Source organism: Desarmillaria tabescens, assembly GCF_030435595.1.
Source record: "Desarmillaria tabescens strain CCBAS 213 chromosome Unknown EV420scaffold_27, whole genome shotgun sequence".
Taxonomy (NCBI): domain Eukaryota; kingdom Fungi; phylum Basidiomycota; class Agaricomycetes; order Agaricales; family Physalacriaceae; genus Desarmillaria; species Desarmillaria tabescens.
In genome coordinates this window covers 60,401-81,199 of record NW_026848326.1, presented here as the reverse complement: position 1 = coordinate 81,199, position 20,799 = coordinate 60,401, and the positions used below count along the sequence as shown (strand labels likewise).

The following is a 20,799-nucleotide window of genomic DNA, read 5'->3' as shown; positions in this document are numbered from 1 at the left end:
GATTGATCCAAAGTTGAACGGTTAGAATGGTGAGTGCGATTAGAAGAGCGATGATTAGGCTGAGGTCAGTTTCGTAGTTGGAGCCATTCATCAGCAGAATCTCGCTTGTTTCGGATGTACTCGTCAATGTCAACAATAGGATTGTTAACAAGGAAACGAGTCGGAAGAGAAAGGTAAAAGGATTCAGGTTCGAAGGAAGCCAACATAGGCCACCACGAGCAAGGCTGCTAGTAGTGGGGCAGGGATGGTTACTTGAACCAAGAGAATGACGGCTATAATGATAAGGATGACAGTGAGGATAGGATCCGGTAAGACCAGTGGTAGGATCCAATCGATCACCAGGAGCAGGAGGATAAAAGTGTAAATGTTGGGCGACATGTGGCGTCGAGCAATGTGAGACGAGCTTCGGCTAAATGTTAACAACCAACTAATAATCGACTTAGATCGTACTAGGGTCTCCACTCGCACTTCGGTGGAAGACACTCTAGCAAGTCAAAGGCGATGTCAAAGTCAACTGTGGGCACGTAGACGCGAAGAACGGAGTTCAAGTTGGGTAGATTAAACCTTAGCCGAAGCTGGGGTTTAGACCAGCTGAGGCTCTACTTAAATACACGTTTGGTAACCTAATAATAGTACTGTGAGAATGTGTCCGTTGTGATCGCATGAAAGTAATCAGGCTGAGTAACATGAGGAAAAGAAAAGAAAAGAAAAAGAAGAAATGAATAAAATGAATAGACCGAATAAACCGTAACATAAACCTACTAAGTAAAATTCAGCGACCAGGAATGGGACGCACATACATTCAATGAGCATTGTTTCCTTGTCGGACTACTCTATAGGGAATACACCCCTGTGAAGCTAGACATAAAGATCTCAGTAGGTGATTTTAGACAGGTTGCGGATGCATGTACTCTTTTACTACATAAAGACTGCAATTCCAGCTGATAATTGCATGCTTGCTGAAATTGTGCTGAAATTAAACTGGTATTAGCAGTATAAGACCAGGAAAGTCATCGGCGCGTCCACATTACTTAGAACAATGAACATACAGAGTAGCATAGGGTACAGCTAGAAGGCATGGCTATGGATTGCAAGTACAATTCTATGAAGCTGTTGAATGCTACAGAAATAATCTGCAGGATATATCAAGTTGAAGAGAAACAAAAAAGATGAATCAGAGAACTTACCATTCATGCAAAATATCACTGAAGCCATCCCAAGGCATCGACCGGTCTTTCAAACTGCAGGGTCCTGTCTTAAGGTAATGACATGCTCATGAAACAAGGATATCAACATTCAACTTAAATGAACCAAAGGCATCTTTGTGAGTAAATTCAAGTGCTTGAGCCAATGTTGGGTATGTATCCGGTAAATGAAAGCTTGTATTGTCAGTGTAAGAAAATGGCAGTGCGGAATATTGATGACCCTGTGGCTGTGCAAGCTGGCATGATGTCCAGTTAGCCCGAGTTTTGCTGAGTAAAGTTTTACTAAGAGGTAGAAAGTACTAGAAATACATAAAAGAGTATATAAGTAGCTAGTTTTCGTAGTGTCCTGTACTTGTTTGCCTTCTAAGCAAACATTATCTACTCGCTAGGCAAACGTGCCTGGGCACACGGTGCACGTGTTATCCAACAGGCAGATGAAAAGGCAAGCGGCACAAATTCAACTCGAGTTGAATGCAAATGTGACAGGCATATCACACACTTGCAAGCATTTGCATTCTTATCTCAATGCATGCAAGGGATGCCTTACCATTTGCATTAGTGGTCGAACGCATGCATTCTTATGTTTTGACTTGTGTGAGGGCTTGCATTGGTTTTTGTATGAGAATTTCATAGGGACAGTCCATAGGATGGTCCACAGGGACCTTGTGGATAGGTAATTGAATGTCTATTTAGTCTCTACAAATTCATATCACACTATTATCTACTTATCTACCCATAACAGCTCCCAGATTACTTCAAGAGCTGATGAAACCTTTCCAGCAGTCAAGTGTTTAAAAGTCACTCGCATCCATATATGATAGCATGCAAGTATTATGACATAAATGCATTGATACAACCGCAAGCAAATGCAAGCTCGCAAATGTCACTCACAAAATTCTCCCAGCCCATCAGGAGTGGCATTGATGCACTTTTCTTGCTGAGAAGGCAGTTTACTGCATACTTTTTAGTCATGGCGCATGAAGTGTAAGTACTGTTGAAAGCTTTTGCTCGAGGTGTGACTCCTCTTACACACTATTCAAGGAGGTATTTTTCTTCCAATGTGTGGCGTTAGATTTTCCATGTGAATTTTAATGAAAATACACTGAAAGTGCTTTCGATATTTGAAACGGATGTACAGAATGTATCTACTAAGCTTCCCTCGTCCTCTCAGAGTTTGTACCAAATTCATAGTCGCTGAGCATGAGAATATCCTCCAGGCGGGACCTCAACAACTCTGGGGTAATGTGTATCTGCGGAGGAACATCCTCATTCCCAAACCCCATAATCCACATAAAAACATCCTTTGCTTCGTTCCACTCACCCAAATCCACATTTGGCAGGTGTGGCAGTAACACAATGGGCTCCATTTGCCAAGAAATCTGTCCAGCTTGGTCATGGTATAAGGTTAACCAAAGACACCAGAGTGGAAGGGAGGGATATTCCTCTTTAATCAATCAAAGTCTCTTTAAATCTGGTTAGGAGATGTCTGTATCGAATTGCGAGCAAGATCTGGTATTGGACTACTTCGGAAAAGTCGACTTGGCTGAAGAGTTGGTGGAAGTCTTCTTGGAGCTGTGAGTTTAGTTTGGTGATGTGGAAGGTGTAGCGGAGTAGGGATTAGATGCAGACTAAGATGAAGGATTTGAAAGTCAGGGTTTGAAGAGGCACGATTGCGGTGACTTGATTCTGGAGGATCTCGAGGGTGGTGAACTGAATGAGGCACTACTTATGTGATCTCTAAGTCAGAACAGTTCAATCTGAAACGAAGTAGAGTACGTACATGTCCTGAATTCACAGTGAATCCGCGCACAGTACCAGAAGAAATATCCATACAAATATTATCACAGAGGAAGACATTCCCAGCATGTAAGTCATACATCTCTCCATGATGACAAGCATCAATGTATCCTGGGCAAAGAATAAGCAGATGTTATTTGTGAAACAAAGAGGCAGTCACTGAACCTTCAAAAATATCAATCGGACCTAGGATAAACTCCCTGCTATCCATCGCTTGCCACAGCATCTTCACATTCCGATGTATAGCGTTGCGATGTAGAGTGGACAGGGACTCAGAGAGTCGACTTGATTCAATGGAAAGACGTGCCCTGATATAGCCCGTATCAAGTATTTTATGGCTTGGTAACAGCACGGCACTGAAAGGGTGTTCTGTTTTGGTATCACCCTGACATGCTCTCCACCAATTCACGACGCAAACACCACCATCCGCACATTTCCAAGTGGAGCCTGCTGTATCAGATAAGCACAGATTTACCCATAGCGGTGGTCCAATAGTCGTAACCTCGGTGACGGTAGATGAGGCATAGTCAGGTGCTTGAAATGTGAAGCTGGTGTACTCCTTCCCATAGAGAGTGTGGCCATCCTTCAGCTTTACCGTTAAATCCATCCCAAGTTCAGTGAGAGACATGTCTCCAGTGAGACGATAGATGACGCAGATGAACAAGTCCAGACCGGTTTGGTCTCTGCAGATTTCGTACTCGGAAGAGATAATTCCCCCTGTGTTGTCCCATAGCCCGACCTGGAATCCCATCCCTTTGAAGATAAGACCAAGGACAAAGATGTTCATCAGGTGAGAAGTGAATACCCGATCAACAAGTTGCATACATGGGGAGGCCATGCCTTGGGCCTGTATGAGAGTTCTGAACAGATGAACGATGGCTAGACGGAGATGAACGATAGAACTTGTCGGCAATATAGTGAATGGGGCTCTACAAGTTCTGTTGTGCTTGGGCCGACATCTACAAGTACCATGTCAGGATACAGCTCTAGCACATGCAGTATTTGCCCCTCATTGTCAAGCATGACATCATGATCCTGTTCGTTCGCAGTGGTACATTTTAATTCAATGATCCGGCGGTGATAAATGTGAGGTTTGTTGTATCACTCGATGATGCAGCATATATTGAACTTCCAGAGGGAACAGTTAGAGAAGAATATCTTCGAGATAGTGGTGGAATTATACCGGAGCAGGCAGCAGTAGATCCTGATGTTTGAGTGCTGTCACATGTGATATGTCATGCAAGTCACCCTCACGGATGATGACATGCCTAAGTTCCTTAACAGCATCATCCGGCACGTCCTGAAGATGGAAATAGGATCCAAGAAATTCAAGACTACACTGTGAATTAAGAGTTAGATCCTGAGTTTTTGTGTGAATTTTGCTTGGAGTGAGAGTTGCCATGATGGGAGGTTGAGGGAGTAAGTGATGTCAAATGTGTGTCCGTTTTATCGAAACCGGCTATCTCTTCCCCCAATGCCTTTACCTTTGTCAGATTTATTATTCTTTCACAAGTCTGCTTGGAAACAATGGTTGAGCATGTTTTGAGTCCTAGGTACATTCAGGCCTGCTTATCGGACTGGCTGGACTCAGAAGACAAGGCCAGGGTAGTATGTGGCACGTGGAAAGAGAGGTGTTGGAACTCTACCAGTGGGAGGCTTGCAGTAGGAATAATACCTAATTGTTAGCTACAAGAGCTCCTAATGAGCTCCTTATATACTATGAAAAGTATCTAGAATATTCTACCTAAAGTACTAAATATATCTAAGTATTGTGACAAATGAGTAAGCCAAAGCTTCGGGAATCTTCTAGTACAAGCTTGAAGTTGTAAATCCCAACAAGAGGCCGTGTTAAGAATGTGGCTAATTCTTTGAAGTACGATTCTGTAGTACTTAATCAAAGTCTAAGCCAAGAGCAAGTGTAGAATATCAATGGGTCCAATTTTACCAAGAAGGCTCCAACCGAGAGTTTAGCAAGCACTAGGTGTAGCTAAGAAGATCCGAAAAGCACTTGGCATAGTTTGTAAGTGAGATGTTCAGCAAGCACTTGGCATAACTGACCTCTTTCACTTAGGTTCACACTAGGTTGTGGAGTCAAGAAGGTAAAATTAAGATGCCCTCAGGGCATATTATGATACTCAATATATATATTGTATGAAGTGAAGGTTCTGGAAGAGGACAGTCAAGAGAATCTACTAGAAGAGTATTATGACTTTACCCCTATTTTCCTTATCTCCCAGAATCCTGGACCTGCCTATCTTATCTCTCGGACCCATGATATTCTGCTGGCACCTGCTTTACCCATTTACCCAGTTGCCATCACCCCAGTTCACAGCTGCCACACCCTGGATGACTGATGACCCGCATGTGCCATCATGCTTCTCTCGATGGCATCATACTTCTTAGTGGTTGGGCCCAAGTCAACCACTGGTCAAGGGCAGTCTATGGGATGTGACCTATTCAGATGGAGTCCCATGCAAATGCAGGTGATATGCGCTCTTTACTCTCATTCATCGGGAGTACACTTCTTTTAGTGTCCTCACTCCTCATTCGTTAGCAAGTGCACTTCTCATTGCACGTGCCCTTGTAGATACTATTCTTAGTATGAGTCTAACATGTATTTAAGCTAGCCTATTCTGTGGCCTTAGACCCCAGCTTCGGCTAAGATTATATACTCCTAACTCTTACAAGCTCCTTGCTTTTGCTATAAGTGACACCTAACTTCTTGCAATCTACCAAATGCCTCTCTAACACTGAATCACCGAATGCGAGTGACAGGATAGAGACCAGCCTTGGTTCAGATTACAGTTAGTGCTTAACAAAGAGTATCCCAAGAAATGAAAAGGAAAAGGAGAGAAACCCAGAGAAATTTCTATAATATTCATGATGGTTAGCACAGTAAGTGGTCGGTGATTGTTGACTAATCTTACCAGACTGACATCCATAACAGGGCCCCCCCAGTCAACAATTGCTGACTCATCCTTCCAAGGACAAGTTTCCCATTTGTTCCATAATATCTTTGATAGCCAAATCTTTCATCTTGAAGTCGGAATTAGAAGTGCACATAGCCATCGAAGAGGTGCCTGGAGTGGAGGTGGTGTTTTCAGTGTAGTTCATGATCAGGCATGGGAGGTCCTGGAAGAAGGAAGTTTGTGAGTACCGTGAGTCATATGGAAAGTGGATGTACGCAGCTAGGTCAGGGTAACCAACAGGGGAGTAAGGGATATAACATGTGAGAGCATATTCATTGTTGGTGTAATAGTGCATTGTTATTTCCTTGGCTGTGAGACCCTGACAATGAGCCTCTGCTAGGACCATAGCAGGGGAGACATGGAATAGGAATTCATCCCAGCTCATCCCCACAAATGTGCCCCAGTTGATGCGAGCTTGGAACCCTTTTCCTACACTGTAGTTGACCCTCGAGGCCAGCCACATGATGCAGGCACATAGTCCCTGCTGGAAGATCTGGAGAGTGTTTAGGAGCTCATCACGAGAAGGACAGGTGAGGGTAAAGAGATAATTCGGGCAACAATGGAAGTGAGTGATGTCTACTTCATTGTTTGGTGAGGAAATGCCGAGCTCTTCGAATGCCGATTCTGGAATGGTGAGAGGGTGCTGGGATCTACCCAGGTATGGAGTAATGTTATGCATGGTGGCCATGATGATGTCCAAGAGGGTCCAAAGGATGGCCCATCCTGCTGATCCAAGCATGTAAGATGGCTTGTAGATCATCTGGTCCCCTTGTTTGGCCATGACAATATGCTTGTCGAGGTTGGTTAGGAAAGCAGTGATGAGGCTGGCTGTGGGCACCTGTGGAATAATGAGTGGGCTAAAAGGTGAACCTCAAAAACCCACACACACACTCACACAACTACACAAACTACAAACACCCTCATAAGTTCTAGGGGGAGCAATTATTCCTAATGCGATCCAACTATACTTCTATATCTCGAAGAGTTTCTCTTTTCCTCAGCACTCTTAGTGAAGCTAAGCTTTCTCTAATGAATCCCTAAGTCTAGGAACTTTTACAGGAAGGTCGTTCACTGGTGTGACGCAACCTTCAAGGCAGATTTGAGTTAAAATACACAAGGGACACTGATCCTGACAGAAACAGAGGCAATACATGCTGAAACTTTAGTGAGCTTGCTAAAAGAACACCACAGGCAAGCACTGACTTAGCCTGCTCACTACACAACTGTATGTAGGGGTTCTCCAACTAACTTCAACAGATGATCTCGACTCAAGAACACTTCAGAAGTGCTCGGAAACAGATTGAGAAAATGAAAACTCGAAACAGGACTGATGCAGAACAGACTGAACAGAAACAGAACAGAACAGATCTTGCTTTTCCTCTTCAGAACATACTCCGAACGGACTTATCAACACTCAATGGAACAGAACAGCTTCACTGATTCTTATTCTCTCAGAACTAAGTGCACAAAAAGTCTTTTCTCAAGGGTATCTCGTATTTCTCTGAGTGAGCTCACTAATTCTACACAAAGCTCAAAGTCACAAACTGATCCTTTGTTACAGTACCGCCTTCAATGCATGCACAGGAACTCAGGGGCTCGAAACTTGGCTTCTACCTACTGTAAACAGCCTACTTATACTACAGGGGAATTAGAATTACAAATGTCACGCAGTACCCAGACTCCTACATGCGTAGCATGTTGCCACTGCCGCCTTACTGAGCATCCGAGTTGGACTTCCCAGTTTTAGTCTCATTTCTATAGTGAGCTTCGCTAAATGCATGCCAAGAGGTGCTCTCCCAACACCTGCGGGCTTGTTCTCTAGTGACTGAGAGGTCTAGGTGCATGGAACTATCAGTCCTGGCATATGTCATTCAAGACTTCTTTCTTGGATTCACAGAGGCTTCTCATAGACACGGCAACAAGTGAGTCTTCAAACAATGGGACTCAGAACAATGGAACGCGGGCTCGCGGACTTCGGCCGAAGCCCATTGCCCAAGCTCGTGCCGGTGATATCTGTCAGCTCGCTTAAGGATTTCCCCGGATTTTCAGGTATGGCGCGTCACAGTTAGCAAGCGCGCTAAGTGTTCTCAGTGTCAGTGCAATCTTCAAGGTTTTATCTAGCTCCCGTGGGTGTGCTTGTAAGTTAGAGCCTAAGGCATTGGGTATAGGGTTTGGCCTTCTCATCACGCATGCCTGTCAGGTACAGTGCTGTGACTAAGTCCTGTTTAGAATCCCATTGCTTCTTATGCCATAAGTTATATTCTATATCATTGCACCACGTAGCATTAGTGTTGACATGTAGTTTTAGTCTGCTTGCTCACTATATCTCAGTATGCATGTAAAACACTTTAGATTGCAAAATTACATGCGTCAATAGGCTGCAGTCACAACAATGTACCTCTCCCTGAGTGATGGCCTGTTTCCTTCTTTGTCAGATTTTCTGGGACCAGCAGTGCATTCTTTGCTTTGCAAGATGGGATGTCACTTCTGGAAGTACTTGTACCTGGAAAGTTCTGCCTTGAAAATCTACAATAGATGGGGCTGTTGAACTTTCAACTTCTAATTCTCTTCCAGTGTCTCCAAAGACAAGGTAACTCGAGCCATCCCTTCATAGAATTCAGATTGAATATTGATCCACAAAGTCATTTCCTAGTATGAAGGGAGTTGTCATCCCATTCACTACATATGCATCAACATTGATTTTGACAGGCCCTTCCTGAGTTTCAAAGAAAAGATTGATGTTGACATAACCAGATATTGTTGAGTTCCCTGTTACTTGTACAAGATTTATTTTCTGACCAACATGGATCTTAGGTTTCAATGATAGGGTTTGCAAGGCTTCTCTCGAACTCAGTGTGATGTCCGATCCAGAGTCGATAATGACCTTCAAGACATCTAGTTTCTCACCATTAATTCCTGCATAAGTTGCCATTGCTTTACTTCCAAGCAAAGTGCAACCTGATGGTCTTTCCATGCACTTCTTTAGCTCAACTAGGCTTGGTTTACCTGAGGATTCGGAGGAATGGTGAGAAATATGGAAGGTGCATTTAAATCTTCTCTGCAACCTCTCTAGATGTTGCCATTCCTTCCTAGTGAAAGGAGAAAATCTAGGGCAATCCTCATAGGCTGTACAGGCTGTTTCAGTCTTCACATTGAGAGTGGTGATGCATGGTGGAGTTGCAGTAGATGGGGAGTCCACCTCTATGCTGCCAACGTTGGGTTGTACTCTCCCCAGAGCTGAAAGGTCATTGGTATCATTTTTGCATGGAGTAACGCATCTGCATGAGCTGTCAGTAGTCTGGAGGGATGAGTCAAAATCCTGCTCATCACTGAGCTCATAGTACAGATCCTCATATTCATCCTGGGCTTGGAGATCCATGATATCTGTCTCAGCTAGCCTGGTTCTCATGGTGCACATTCCTTCATAACAGTACTTGCACTCTGCATCCCAGTGCTCCCCACTTCCACAGTTCCTACATGGCCAGGCTCTGATGTCTTTAGGAGCTTTCTTATGTTTTGTCTTGGTAGCATCGTCTTTAGGGAATGGAGGATTGAAGGGAGTGTTGGTAGCACCGATTAGGTGAGCATGAGAAGTACGGTAAGGTGAGTTATACTTGTCTTGACTCTGATGAAGCTCATACATGTTCAGAGTACATGCCCAGTAGTTGGGATCAAGTCATAGGAGTTGATCCTTGTGGAAACGTATGCTTGCCTGAAATTCCACTGCTGTTTCGTACAATTGGACTGTCAGTACTGTGTTCTAGTTCAATGGTGCTGCATCCATTACTTGACTGATTAACTCAGAGTCAGTAAGAGTAGATGCCATGTTCAGCAACTCAGATTTCCAGATGTAGTATTCACTTGGTGACTCATGTGTATGTCCTGGTTGTTGATATGTTGTCTGTCTGGCTCAGTCTTTCTGTTGTTCCCACCAATGCCAATTCATGTAGTAGTCAGTTATTCCTTCACGCAGCATGGCCCAATTCATTTCAAGGTCTAAACAATAATGAAGAGGCAATGAATAATATCATCGGTCAGCATCTCCTTGAAGTCTCTTTGGTGCAATACGGCCGAGGTCTTTGAAAACTGAATCACTCAGAGAGGCAAGGTCATTGATCTTCAGTATCCAGGCTACAATGGTGTTGGGGTTTCCATCCCAGGTAGGGATGTCTCCCATCTTGAGCTTGGTGTCGAAATGAATCCCAGAATTTTCGGAGCATGTTGATTGAGGAGTGGTCTGCAGATGATGCGACGATCAATGAGGGTGACTGTGATGACTGCAGCAGCTATGATGACTGCTGCCACCATCACTCAGATCTGGGTCAGGATCCATGTTGTTCAGATTCTGAGTCTCCTCTTCTGATGTTTCTTTATTGCTTTCTGTATCGGATTGGGGTTGGTATGATGAAGCACACATGCTCTTATGGGCTTGAGAACTGAAACCATGCGACTTATTGATCTTGGAATTAGTGCAAAGTGATGAATGGCCCAGAATTTCAGTGGCTCTGGTGGAGAGTTGGGATGCATGTCAGGTACCATGTCATGGTTCTTCCTCCCCCACAGTGGCACATCATACTGATTCCCATTCCCAAGTTGTGGGTGAAATTTTGATTGCAGATTTATGATGTTTAGATGAGGTGAGGTTCGCAGTCATCTCTTCCTCTTCTAATTTAATACGAGCCTGATCTGCATCACACTGTGCCACCATAAAATCTTCATGCAGGATCTGGTGTACCCCTAGATTGACCCAGTCATGGCACTTATCCAGCATGCAGAGGAAGTTCTCGATATGAATACAGAGGTGTAATGTGTAAATTTCGAAATTGTTGATGGTTAAACCCTTTGTAATGTCCACTCCCCAGGTTGGGATCTTTAAGTCAGAATATCAAAATGAGGCAAGGGACTTAGAGGCCATCCCATGATGAGTTGCGAGTCTGGTACATAGGTCCCAATACAGATTATTCCTCAGCTTATAGTTGATCTCCCCCTGCATGGTGGTACACATCAAAACATGTGTGAGAAGTGTATACATCATCACTGTTTCTTCATGGAAGGTCTTCATCTACTGGTTATGTGTTAGCACATGAGCTGTGCATAAGCCATTTCCTATGTTTGTGCTAATCTTGAGAATATGAAGGGCACAATCTTTGTGCTCCTTGAGGTTTGAATGCCTTGCGAAGGTGGACAATGGAATACAAGTCGGCCAAGGACGAATGACTTCCTGTATGCTTTTGTCATCTATATCCTCAGCATCTGTAGGCACTATTAGAGGGACAAGATTTTCTGGAAAGGTGAAATCTTCATCTCATGAGGCATGGATTGGTGAGGATGCTCTAGAGTCGAGGAGTGAAGTATTGTCAGCCATTCAGGCAATGATCTGCCAGGAGAAGGATGAGTGATAGGTTGTTGGAAGGGGTTAGAAGAGCAATACAATGAATTCCTTCTACAAGGTAAAGACAATGTGTCCACCAATGTTAAGAATGTGGCTAATTCTTTGAAGTATGATTCTGTAGTACTTAATTAAAGTCTAAGCCAAGAGCAAGTGTAGAATATCAATGGGTCCAATTTTACCAAGAAGGCTCCAACCGAGAGTTTAGCAAGCACTAGGTGTAGCTAAGAAGATCCGAAAAGCACTTGGTATAGTCGGTAAGTGAGATGTTTGACAAGTGCTTGGCATAACCGACCTCTTTCACTTAGGTTCACACTAGGTTGTGGAGTCAAGAAGGTAAAATTAAGATGCCCTCAGGGCATATTATGATACTCAATATATATATTGTATGAAGTGAAGGTTCTGGAAGAGGACAGTCAAGAGAATCTACTAGAAGAGTATCCCAAGAAATGAAAAGGAAAAGGAGAGAAACCCAGAGAAATTTCTATAATATTTGTGATGGTTAGTGCAGTAAGTGGTTGGTGATTGTTGACTAATCTTACTGGACTGACATCCATAACAGGCCAAGGTGGAAAGAGCAAGTCAACTGATTGTGATGAGAGGCCTGAGGGCATACATGGGTGGTGTAGGCACTAGAGGAGGGCAGAATATTTGTGCATACATGAGCAAAGAAAGGAAGCTTGTGCTTGTGATCAGCATCATTGATTGTCACACATGATGAGATGTTACCTTTCTGCTGACACCCACCACATTGACTCCTGCCATCTGTACTGGGATGAGTGACTATGAATTCATGGATCAGAGGAAGCTGATACATTGATGTTTGTTCACTATCATCCTGGAATGCCTTGAACCTTCCAGCTTCCACATCTCAGACCTGGGTTCTCATCTGTGTGTACTGTTCTCATCTCTCCCCAATGGTTGATGTTGGTTCTCATTATCAATAGTCTATTTGCATCCCAATTCCTGCACCCTGCTTTGGCTCCATCAACATGGAGCATGTTTCCAGGCTCAGAGTCACTCAGCTAACATCCTTCTTGTGCAATAATGAGAGCGAAGAAATACATGCACATTGTGAAACAGGCACCATAGTACCCCACTGAAATATGGTGCCTAGCACAATGTAGTCTTATAGGTGGGAACAATGATGGCATACCACCTCTTCAGGTATGCAACTCCTTTTGCCTTACGGCAGAGCTCACATCATAGCAGGCATACACATAGACAGTTGTATCTTCTTCCCCAATGTCTGTATGTGTTTTCCCCTGCTTTTTAGGCTTAACTGAATTTTTTTTCTTACCAAGTGTTCTGAGACCAAGGTCAGTTTTGTCGAGCTGATTCAGCATAAGGTGTTAGTTTCTCATCAGATGCAGGCTATGTACATACTTCCATCTGGTGCATTCAGGAGAACACTGATAAACTTTGGTCCCATCTAGAATCCTTGTACTCCCTCTACAAAGCTGCTCCTTGCTGGACACAAATTACATTTCCTTGGAATGTTGTATGTAAACCTTTCTCAACATGCTCCTGGGTGTGAACCCAATCTGAATTGCATGGACAGAGGTTGCTCTGTAATCCACAGCACAGAGAAGTACATCAAGTACATGTCAGTTTTTGGTTTTTTTTCAGAGACTGCAGCTTATAATGGCTAGGGAACAGGGTAATCAGATATGTATCTTAGCCTGTACATGTTCATCTGTCTCAAAGAATTGCATGGAGGAATAGCTATAGAAGTGGTCCTTTGCAGTATGATAGCACTTAGCAAACATGGGAACATGAGTGAGAGTGGCTGAGTTTCGACATGTATGTGTTACTCCATCTCTTTTGTCAGCCATACATAGATATCCCGTCTAGTGGCTGTGGTAAATTGCTCAAGGGTTTGAGTCCCCAAGGTCCAATGCTCCTCTACTAATAATGTTTTTTATTATCACATTTTAGCAATATGACGGACATTGATCCAATGTCCATATAAAATCCAGATATCTCAGAAAAGATCACCCATGCCTTGCTCACTGTAACTGTTAAGAGATTCCACAATGTTTTCCTCTTGTGTACAGGGCATATGACTCCATTAGCAGAACAGACAATGCATATTTCAACTGGAGTTTCCATTCATCTACAAATAATACCCACGTAAAGTCTGAATTTTTTGGTGCAGGATTTGCTACAACAGGGATATAACTTGGGAGAGGAATTTTGAGATTTAGTGTTCCCTGCACCATAGATCATTGTTTTATTTATCTCCATTTATGAGAGGGTCTGTTATTGCTTCTTCCGAGAGAAAGGCTGGTCATTGCATGGATGTTGTCAAACATTGAGTGCAGTGGTTAACCGAGGAGCCCTCAGAAAGTGTGAGGTTCGATTCCTTATATGCACTGTGCCCAGAATTGGAAGTCAATGGGTTTTTGAGGTACAGGAGCTCGTGGTGCTGACACCGTGCTGTCTATGCGACTTTGAGTTGAATTGTAGGAGTCCAATTCTGTGCTTGTAACTCCGTTCTCCTCATACAGATTCAGCCCAGGGAAATCAAATAGATACTCTGTATTGGCCTATGGATTATGCATGCTTCCCTTGGTGGAACAGCAAATGTGTGCTCCAGCTCAAGGTTCGATCCCTCCTGTGCAAAGAACAACAAGAATGTGTCGCTATTTTTTGGTGTAGCCATTACAGTGATGTAGCTTGCGACTGGAATTCTGAGCAGGGCTTAGTTTTTTAAGTGCTGTTCTCTCTGCAAGCAAGATGCCTACTAAGGGGTTCTTACTGATATCTCCTGTTCAGTTTTCTGAAAGGGAGACTTCTTGGGATGTGAAAATCTATCTGCTGTGTGCAAGACTACAGTAGGTAACCCAGGACCAGTGAAGTTTGATTCCTCGTTAGCACACCTGTCAAAGTCATTTTTAATGCATTGGTTCTTCACCCTCACTGTACCGACCAGAGAAGCCAGCATAAAATTCCAATATCTCATAAGGAAGTGCATATGCATTGATTATGGTATTGGTTAACATCTTCTTCACTGTGCCTTGGTTTTGCAGCTGCCATTCTCTTCCTGTTTTAGAAAGCAGAGTAACATGTTTATGGGTTGTTATTGATGTCTCCCATTGGGTTTTTATGAAAGTGAGACTTTTCTTCTCGTATGCATAAACACTTACCTTCTTTGACACTTTGTATGTCTTTTCTACTAGTCCTTGAAGCTCAGATCAATTACATTGCTCTAGTCTTAGCTTCCATGCCCAAACTCAGGCTGCTTAATTACTTTCTTCTCTGTCCCAGTTTTGCAGAGCTGATTCAGTACAAAATGTTAGTTTTTAATTCATAACAGGGAATTAACCACTTCATGATGCATATCTTAGTGCATATGCATTTCCCCGTGGGGAAGAATAGCATGGGTTGATGACTGGAATATCAATGGAAGTGTGCCTTTCCCATATGAGGGCACTAAGCTAGCATGGGCAAGTCTTGACTTCTATGCCTTCTGTTATTCCTCATATGGATCTTACCTAGTTGCTGCAGTAACTCATGGGGGGGTTCAAGTCCCCACATCCATATGATTACCATCTTGGACTGCTTATTATGCTTTTTGTGGATATGACTAGTTCAACGCATCCATTGATCAGTTTAGCGGCTGAGGAGCTGTCTCCATTAGTGGAACATTCAATGCATTTCAAGTTGAGGTTCAATTCCTCTTGTGCAATTTATGGAAAATGGTATATCTTTTTGGTGCAGGGTTTGTTATGACAGAGACATAGCCTGCAACTGCAATTTCTGGTTTTTCATGCACTATTCTCTCCACAAGGAATGCTCCTTTGTTTTGTTCAGTTTTCTGAGAGAGAGCTTTTATTTTTACTCCTTCCTAAGGCCTGTCACTGTGTGGAAAGTGGAGTGCCTTGGTTGAACCCAGGACCTTCATGAGGTTCGAATCCTCATGTGCACTATAATGCATTGGTTGAGTCAAAATTTTAATGTGTGTCTGTTCCTCGTGTGTATCACAGGAATAAAGGATTTTTGTGGTGGTAGAATTCTATGATCAAATCCCCCCATTGTGGTACATAGCTCAGGGTACATGCCTGCCTTAGGGAAATGGTCAATGCTTTCCTGTTGTACCAGTAAGGCTGTGTTAATTTAATTTAGCCCTGTTTCAAGGCTATAATACTGAGTGATACCTGTTGCAAGGCATCATCTCTTCCCTTCAGGTTTTTGAAGTGAGAAAATTTCTCTTTGTTCCTGTGTGAGAAGTCAACTGGTGAATGTAGAGTACATTGGTTAACCAGAACCACTCGAAGAACACAACATTTAATTCCTCATTTTGTGATTTTTTACATTAAAATCATATGTTCAAATCCACAGTTAAGATAGGGCTGAAGAATCAGTATTAATTAACATCGGTTTATTAATATTGTTATTAACATGTTAATAACAAGGGACCTAAACACACCTTGTGAATAAAGGTGAATAAATCAGGATCCTATGGCTGCCATGCCAACTCATTCCACTGCCAGATACTTAACACTTTGCCAGGCACAAAAAGCTATACCTTTTCTTGCTATCACCCGCTGGAGGATCAGACCCAAAACATGAATCTCGACCCTTCTTCCTGCACTAGCTTCAGAAGCAGGTGCTACACCAATGTTTCACAATTTCTGGAGTTATCAGTGACATGGAGTCTTGTCAACATTGTCTGGAAACACATTGAGAGGGACGATACAGGCCAATTGAGTCAATATACAAGCATTCTAGATTTGTTAACCAGTTTTTTGCTATTCCTAGTGTTGTGAAAGGCCAGGCTTCAAGCCTTAAGCCTAGCCCAGCTCAGCCTGGCCCAGCCCAACCTGGCCCTGAAAAGCCCGGCCTGCTAGTAAGGCTTGCTCAAGGCTTGGGCTGAGGCTTTGCTTAAGGAAAGCCTTAAGCCCTAGGCCAAAGCCTTAGGCTTGAGAGGTGGTTAATACTCATTTTTAAAGTCAATTCTTATGAATATAACACACCCCAATATTATCTGATAGTTTGATTTACTATACTTTCATGATAGAACTTATCTATGTGCAAGTTTTTATTGATTGAGTGGTAGTGATGTCATTGCATCATGTTTTCTTCATAATGACAAGTCCAATTGAGTGAAAATGGCTTCATAGATGCTCTGTGTGATTCAATAGATAGTATATTAAACTCACAAAGTGATATCTTAATGGATACTAATGTATAATGACTCCAATGAGCTGAAATATATTTTGAGTCAGAAGCCCGGGCTTGAGCCTGAGCCTTGTAAGGCTTGGGCTCACAAATGTACTGAGCCTGAACCTGCTCAAGCCTGGCCTGAGCCTCAAAAGCCAGGCCCTTCACAACACTAGCTATTCCCTTATTAGAAATCACTTTTTTTGCATGTTATTCACATTATTTCACAAGAAATTTATTAACTGTTAATAACCAGGTGAGAAGAATTTGGCATGGTCATCAGAGTGGTTGTCAGTGTAGTTGACAAATTGCCTGACTTTGATGAAAAGTCAATCAAGTCGATCAAACATGACTTAAGTTGATGCATTCTGTTCTTTTCTGTTAGTACTTGCATAGAATAAGCTTGATTGTGGATTCCTGAAGGTTTAAATATGACAGCTTTAGTGTGCTATTTAAATGCTTCAAAATATGGTCAATATCATTCAAACTGAATTGCCAAGTTTAAGAACATCAAAAGTATTGCAGCTGAAGTAAATAATTTTACAAGTATCCTAACAGTATAAAAAGGCCTTAAAGGTGGTCTGCCAAGCTAGAAGCAATAAGGTACACAATGTGGAGTTCCCAGTTGAGTGGACATGATGGGAAGAATATGAAGTTCTATACTTGATATGAACAACACCAAAGAAACAAGCAAATTAAGAGGCAATTATAAGAATGATACACTTTCTGAGGGCAAACATATATGGGTCAGCATGGTGCCTGTGTAGTGTGCCTGCATGGTCTACATGGTTGCATGGTTTGTCAGCATCGCAGTGCATGGTCAGCCTGCATGGTATGCCTGCATGGCTCCATGGTTGCATAGTTGCATGGTCTGCTAGCATGGTCACTTGTGTGGTCCAAGGTACATCCATACATATGGGAGGGCTGTTTTTATGGAAATTAAATGAATGACCAATTTCATGGTATTGGCACAATCAAGGAGCAATTGATGCAAAATTGATGTTGAATTGATGTTCATAATGTTGTGATGTCTTCAAATTAATGACTTCAAGTTAGGAAAATGAGAGAGTACCTAAATTTCAATATTTATCCTTCTCATAATCATAGATAGACACATAGAAGATCCAATGGAGCCTAGGAATCTGAGATTTGAGGGCATAAAAGCTTTAATTGACAAAAATTGAGCTTTGAAACATTTTGAACAAAGGTCTATTGAGTTCCAAGCTCTTGGGAGTGCCTCACATGCTGTCACCCCGACTTCTTGCTCATTGTTGCGATGATCTGCTTCTTGGACATTGCGACTCCCAGTTCATTTCCATTCTTTAGTCAGTACTTACTTTTCCTTGCTTCCTCGGACTTTAGAGTAGTATATATACCTCGTATTTTGTACCTGCCACCTCAGCTTGTTGCTCTATACTGACAGAGAAAGGCTGAGGTGAGTTATTCCGTATTCCTTGTATTTATTGCCTTACATCTCATAGCGTAGCATGTATTCTTACAGGTAATATCATTAGCTTGTTGCTCTATACCAACAGAGAAAGGCTGAGCATAGCATGTATTCTTACAAGGTCCATTTCTTGCAGACAGTTTACAGAAGAATAAGAAATAGATACAAGGAAATGTTTAACAAAGCATTCTTATAATACTGCAGTATATATGTACAGTCAAGGGAAGTCCAACTCAAGTTCAACTAAGGACTTGCATGGTACCACACAGGTGACCATGCTGAATTTCTAGTGCCCTTAATAACCTGGTGAATAAATACCCTCTCATGACCTGAGGTTAAATAACATGTTATTAACGGGACCAGGAATTATTAGCCCTACCTTATCCACAGTTACAGTCCACAGCTAGAGGTACTGTCCATGCAGTTGGGGAGACTGAATTCTACCCATATACCTCCATTCTCCTCATGCAGATCTGCTATGAGGACAACCCAGAGTTCAATGAAGATAGTGTAAATGCTGGAGGCAGGACAAAGTGTCAGTGCACACATGTGGTGATAGTGGATCAACCTCTTCAAGTGTCATGCATAACGCAATGTCACCCTTCTGGCAGACATCCACCATGTCTGCGACTGGAAACTCAAAATTTACCGCTCTCTAGTGCATGGTTATGCTGCTTCATTTGAGTCCTGAGTTACTGCCATGTGACTCTACAGTCTGGATTGAATAGCGGTATCTGTCGGTGTGGTAGATAATTGACCTTCTTCACTTTCTATAGTGCCTGAAGCTTCCGTTTTCTAGATCTTCATCATGGAAATTACTGGAGTGAACAAATGTATCATTTCGATGCCAAGGACTCAGTGTGATAGATCCAGAATGTACAGAATGCCTGTGGACAATGCCAGCGAGTTGATACAGTGATCTGTCACCCAGATGGTGAGTAGATTATACACAGACAGATCATTTGCAGATCTGAGAATTCTGTCATGATGTTTCATGTTATGGTTTATTCATTTTTCTTCGTTTTACTCAGCTGGATTACTCATATGCGATCATTACAGACAGTTTCTCACAGTACTATTATTAGCATACCAAAGTGTATTTAAGTAGAGCCTCCACTGGTCTAAACCCCAGCTTCGGCTAAGGTTTAATCTACCCAACTCAAAGCTCCCTGCTTCCGTCTACCTGTCCCAATCTTCTTTGACGTTGCCTTTGACTTGCTAGAGTATTGTCCACCGAAGTGCAAGTGGCAATCCTAGTACGATCAGAGTCAACTATTAGTTGGTTGATAACATTTAGCTGAAGCTCGTCCCACGCTGCCCAACGAATTTACAACATTTATCCTATACTCATCTTCATCGCAGTCGTGATTTGGGTTTTGCCGGCAATAGTGCCAGACCCGATTCTAGCAGCCATCCTACTCGCCCTATACGTAACCGTTATCGTCGCCACCGTTGGCCCCGCTGCCCCAGTTCTGGCAGCTCTGCTTTTCCTGGCCTATGTCAGTTACCTACGCATCTAAAACATGAACATCTTTCTCCTACTCCTCAAACTCGTCCCGCTGTTAGCAGTCACTCTGCTAATGCTGACGGGTACCCTTGATTTAGGCGATTCCCCGTTGATGAACGATTCCACCTACGAAACCGACCTCAGCCTGGTTATCGCCATACTCATCGTGCTCACCATCCTCACCGTTCGGTCGCTCGTATGCCACTTGCTGAATTGCTACCAACTATAGCAGTAGCTTTCGGATTGTTGGCAGGAGCCCTTTTAGCGCTAGCACTTAGGGTGCTCTATAGGTGCTGCACCCGCACCCGAAGGGCGAGACTTCTGTTTCATTACATCCCGCACCTACCGATTCCGTATCCGGTAGTTCCATTCCCACACATCCCAGTGCAACCCACTCTCCATGATGGACGACCCATCACACCTAGAGGAGAATCCTCAAGTTCCGGGGAGTCTTCCCCCACCCCAAGAGCAGCCTCCGTCAACATCACAGACGTACGAGGCATCAACCTACTCGGAGACGTCCACGTCTCACCCCCAGGCATCATCGACCTCCCTCCCATTGGACGAGAAGAAGGAGGGCTTGTGGACCAGGGCGAAGAAAGCGATAACGACACAGAGTTCGAAGGGGACGAGCTCACAGACCTTGAGAGGATCAGACTTGAAGACCTCCTCAACAACCTCTACCTGTCAGAAGAAGATGCAACCGATACCGGAAACGATGGGTCCGGGCGCTCAGGAACAAAGTGGGTCAACGTTCACTCCACCCCACGAAGGTACTTCCGTGGAGGCAGCTCTGAGGAAAGCAGTGAAAGCCTCGGTCTTGGGGCCTCCGCCACAACTACCGCCCGTCCAGCTGGAACAGACCCCTATGACAGAAGAATTGCGCCAGGCAGCGGAAGGGAGTCCAGTGGCATCCCTGTGGCGTGGCACCCCTCAACAAGCTGGGTCTTCACCGGGGAAGAAGCTCCTATGGCCGGGCCCTCAACCCAAATGACCGGACCCGAGGCCACCCCCGTTTCAAGGACCATTGACCTCCCCGCCGAGACAGAAGAGCGTATCTGGGACACCATCAAAGCCTACTCCCCAGATGCTCACCCCGATTTATACACATCTGACGCCGTTACCATACACACACGAGACACTATCCCTGCCGACCACCCCTGCACCGAGTATCTGGGCAATACACAGGAGGGGCAGCAAATCCTCAATTGGTTTGGAGGGGATTCCTCCCCCAACCAACTCTCCCGAGTCCCTGCTTTCACTCCATTGGTCCAGGCGAGGGTGTTCGCCGTCCCCCGCCCCATCAATCAATGACCCTG

The 20,799-nt window shown here is 43.6% G+C and overlaps 2 protein-coding genes across 2 annotated transcripts; both read right to left on the bottom strand.

The window, feature by feature from the left end:
* Positions 1–2,822: 2,822 nt before the first annotated feature.
* Positions 2,823–3,789, bottom strand: EV420DRAFT_1645029 (uncharacterized protein; the record flags this gene model as incomplete). Its single annotated transcript, XM_060477727.1, has 3 exons — positions 2,823–2,927; positions 2,986–3,113; positions 3,168–3,789. The coding sequence occupies 3 exons, from the start codon at positions 3,787–3,789 to the stop codon at positions 2,823–2,825; spliced, it is 855 nt and encodes a 284-aa protein (XP_060328557.1).
* Positions 3,790–5,975: 2,186 nt separating this feature from the next.
* Positions 5,976–6,752, bottom strand: EV420DRAFT_1645028 (uncharacterized protein; the record flags this gene model as incomplete). The annotated part of the gene is made up of 1 exon (XM_060477726.1): positions 5,976–6,752. One exon carries the CDS (start codon positions 6,750–6,752, stop codon positions 5,976–5,978), a length of 777 nt encoding a protein of 258 aa, XP_060328556.1.
* Between the last annotated feature and the right edge of the window lie 14,047 nt (positions 6,753–20,799).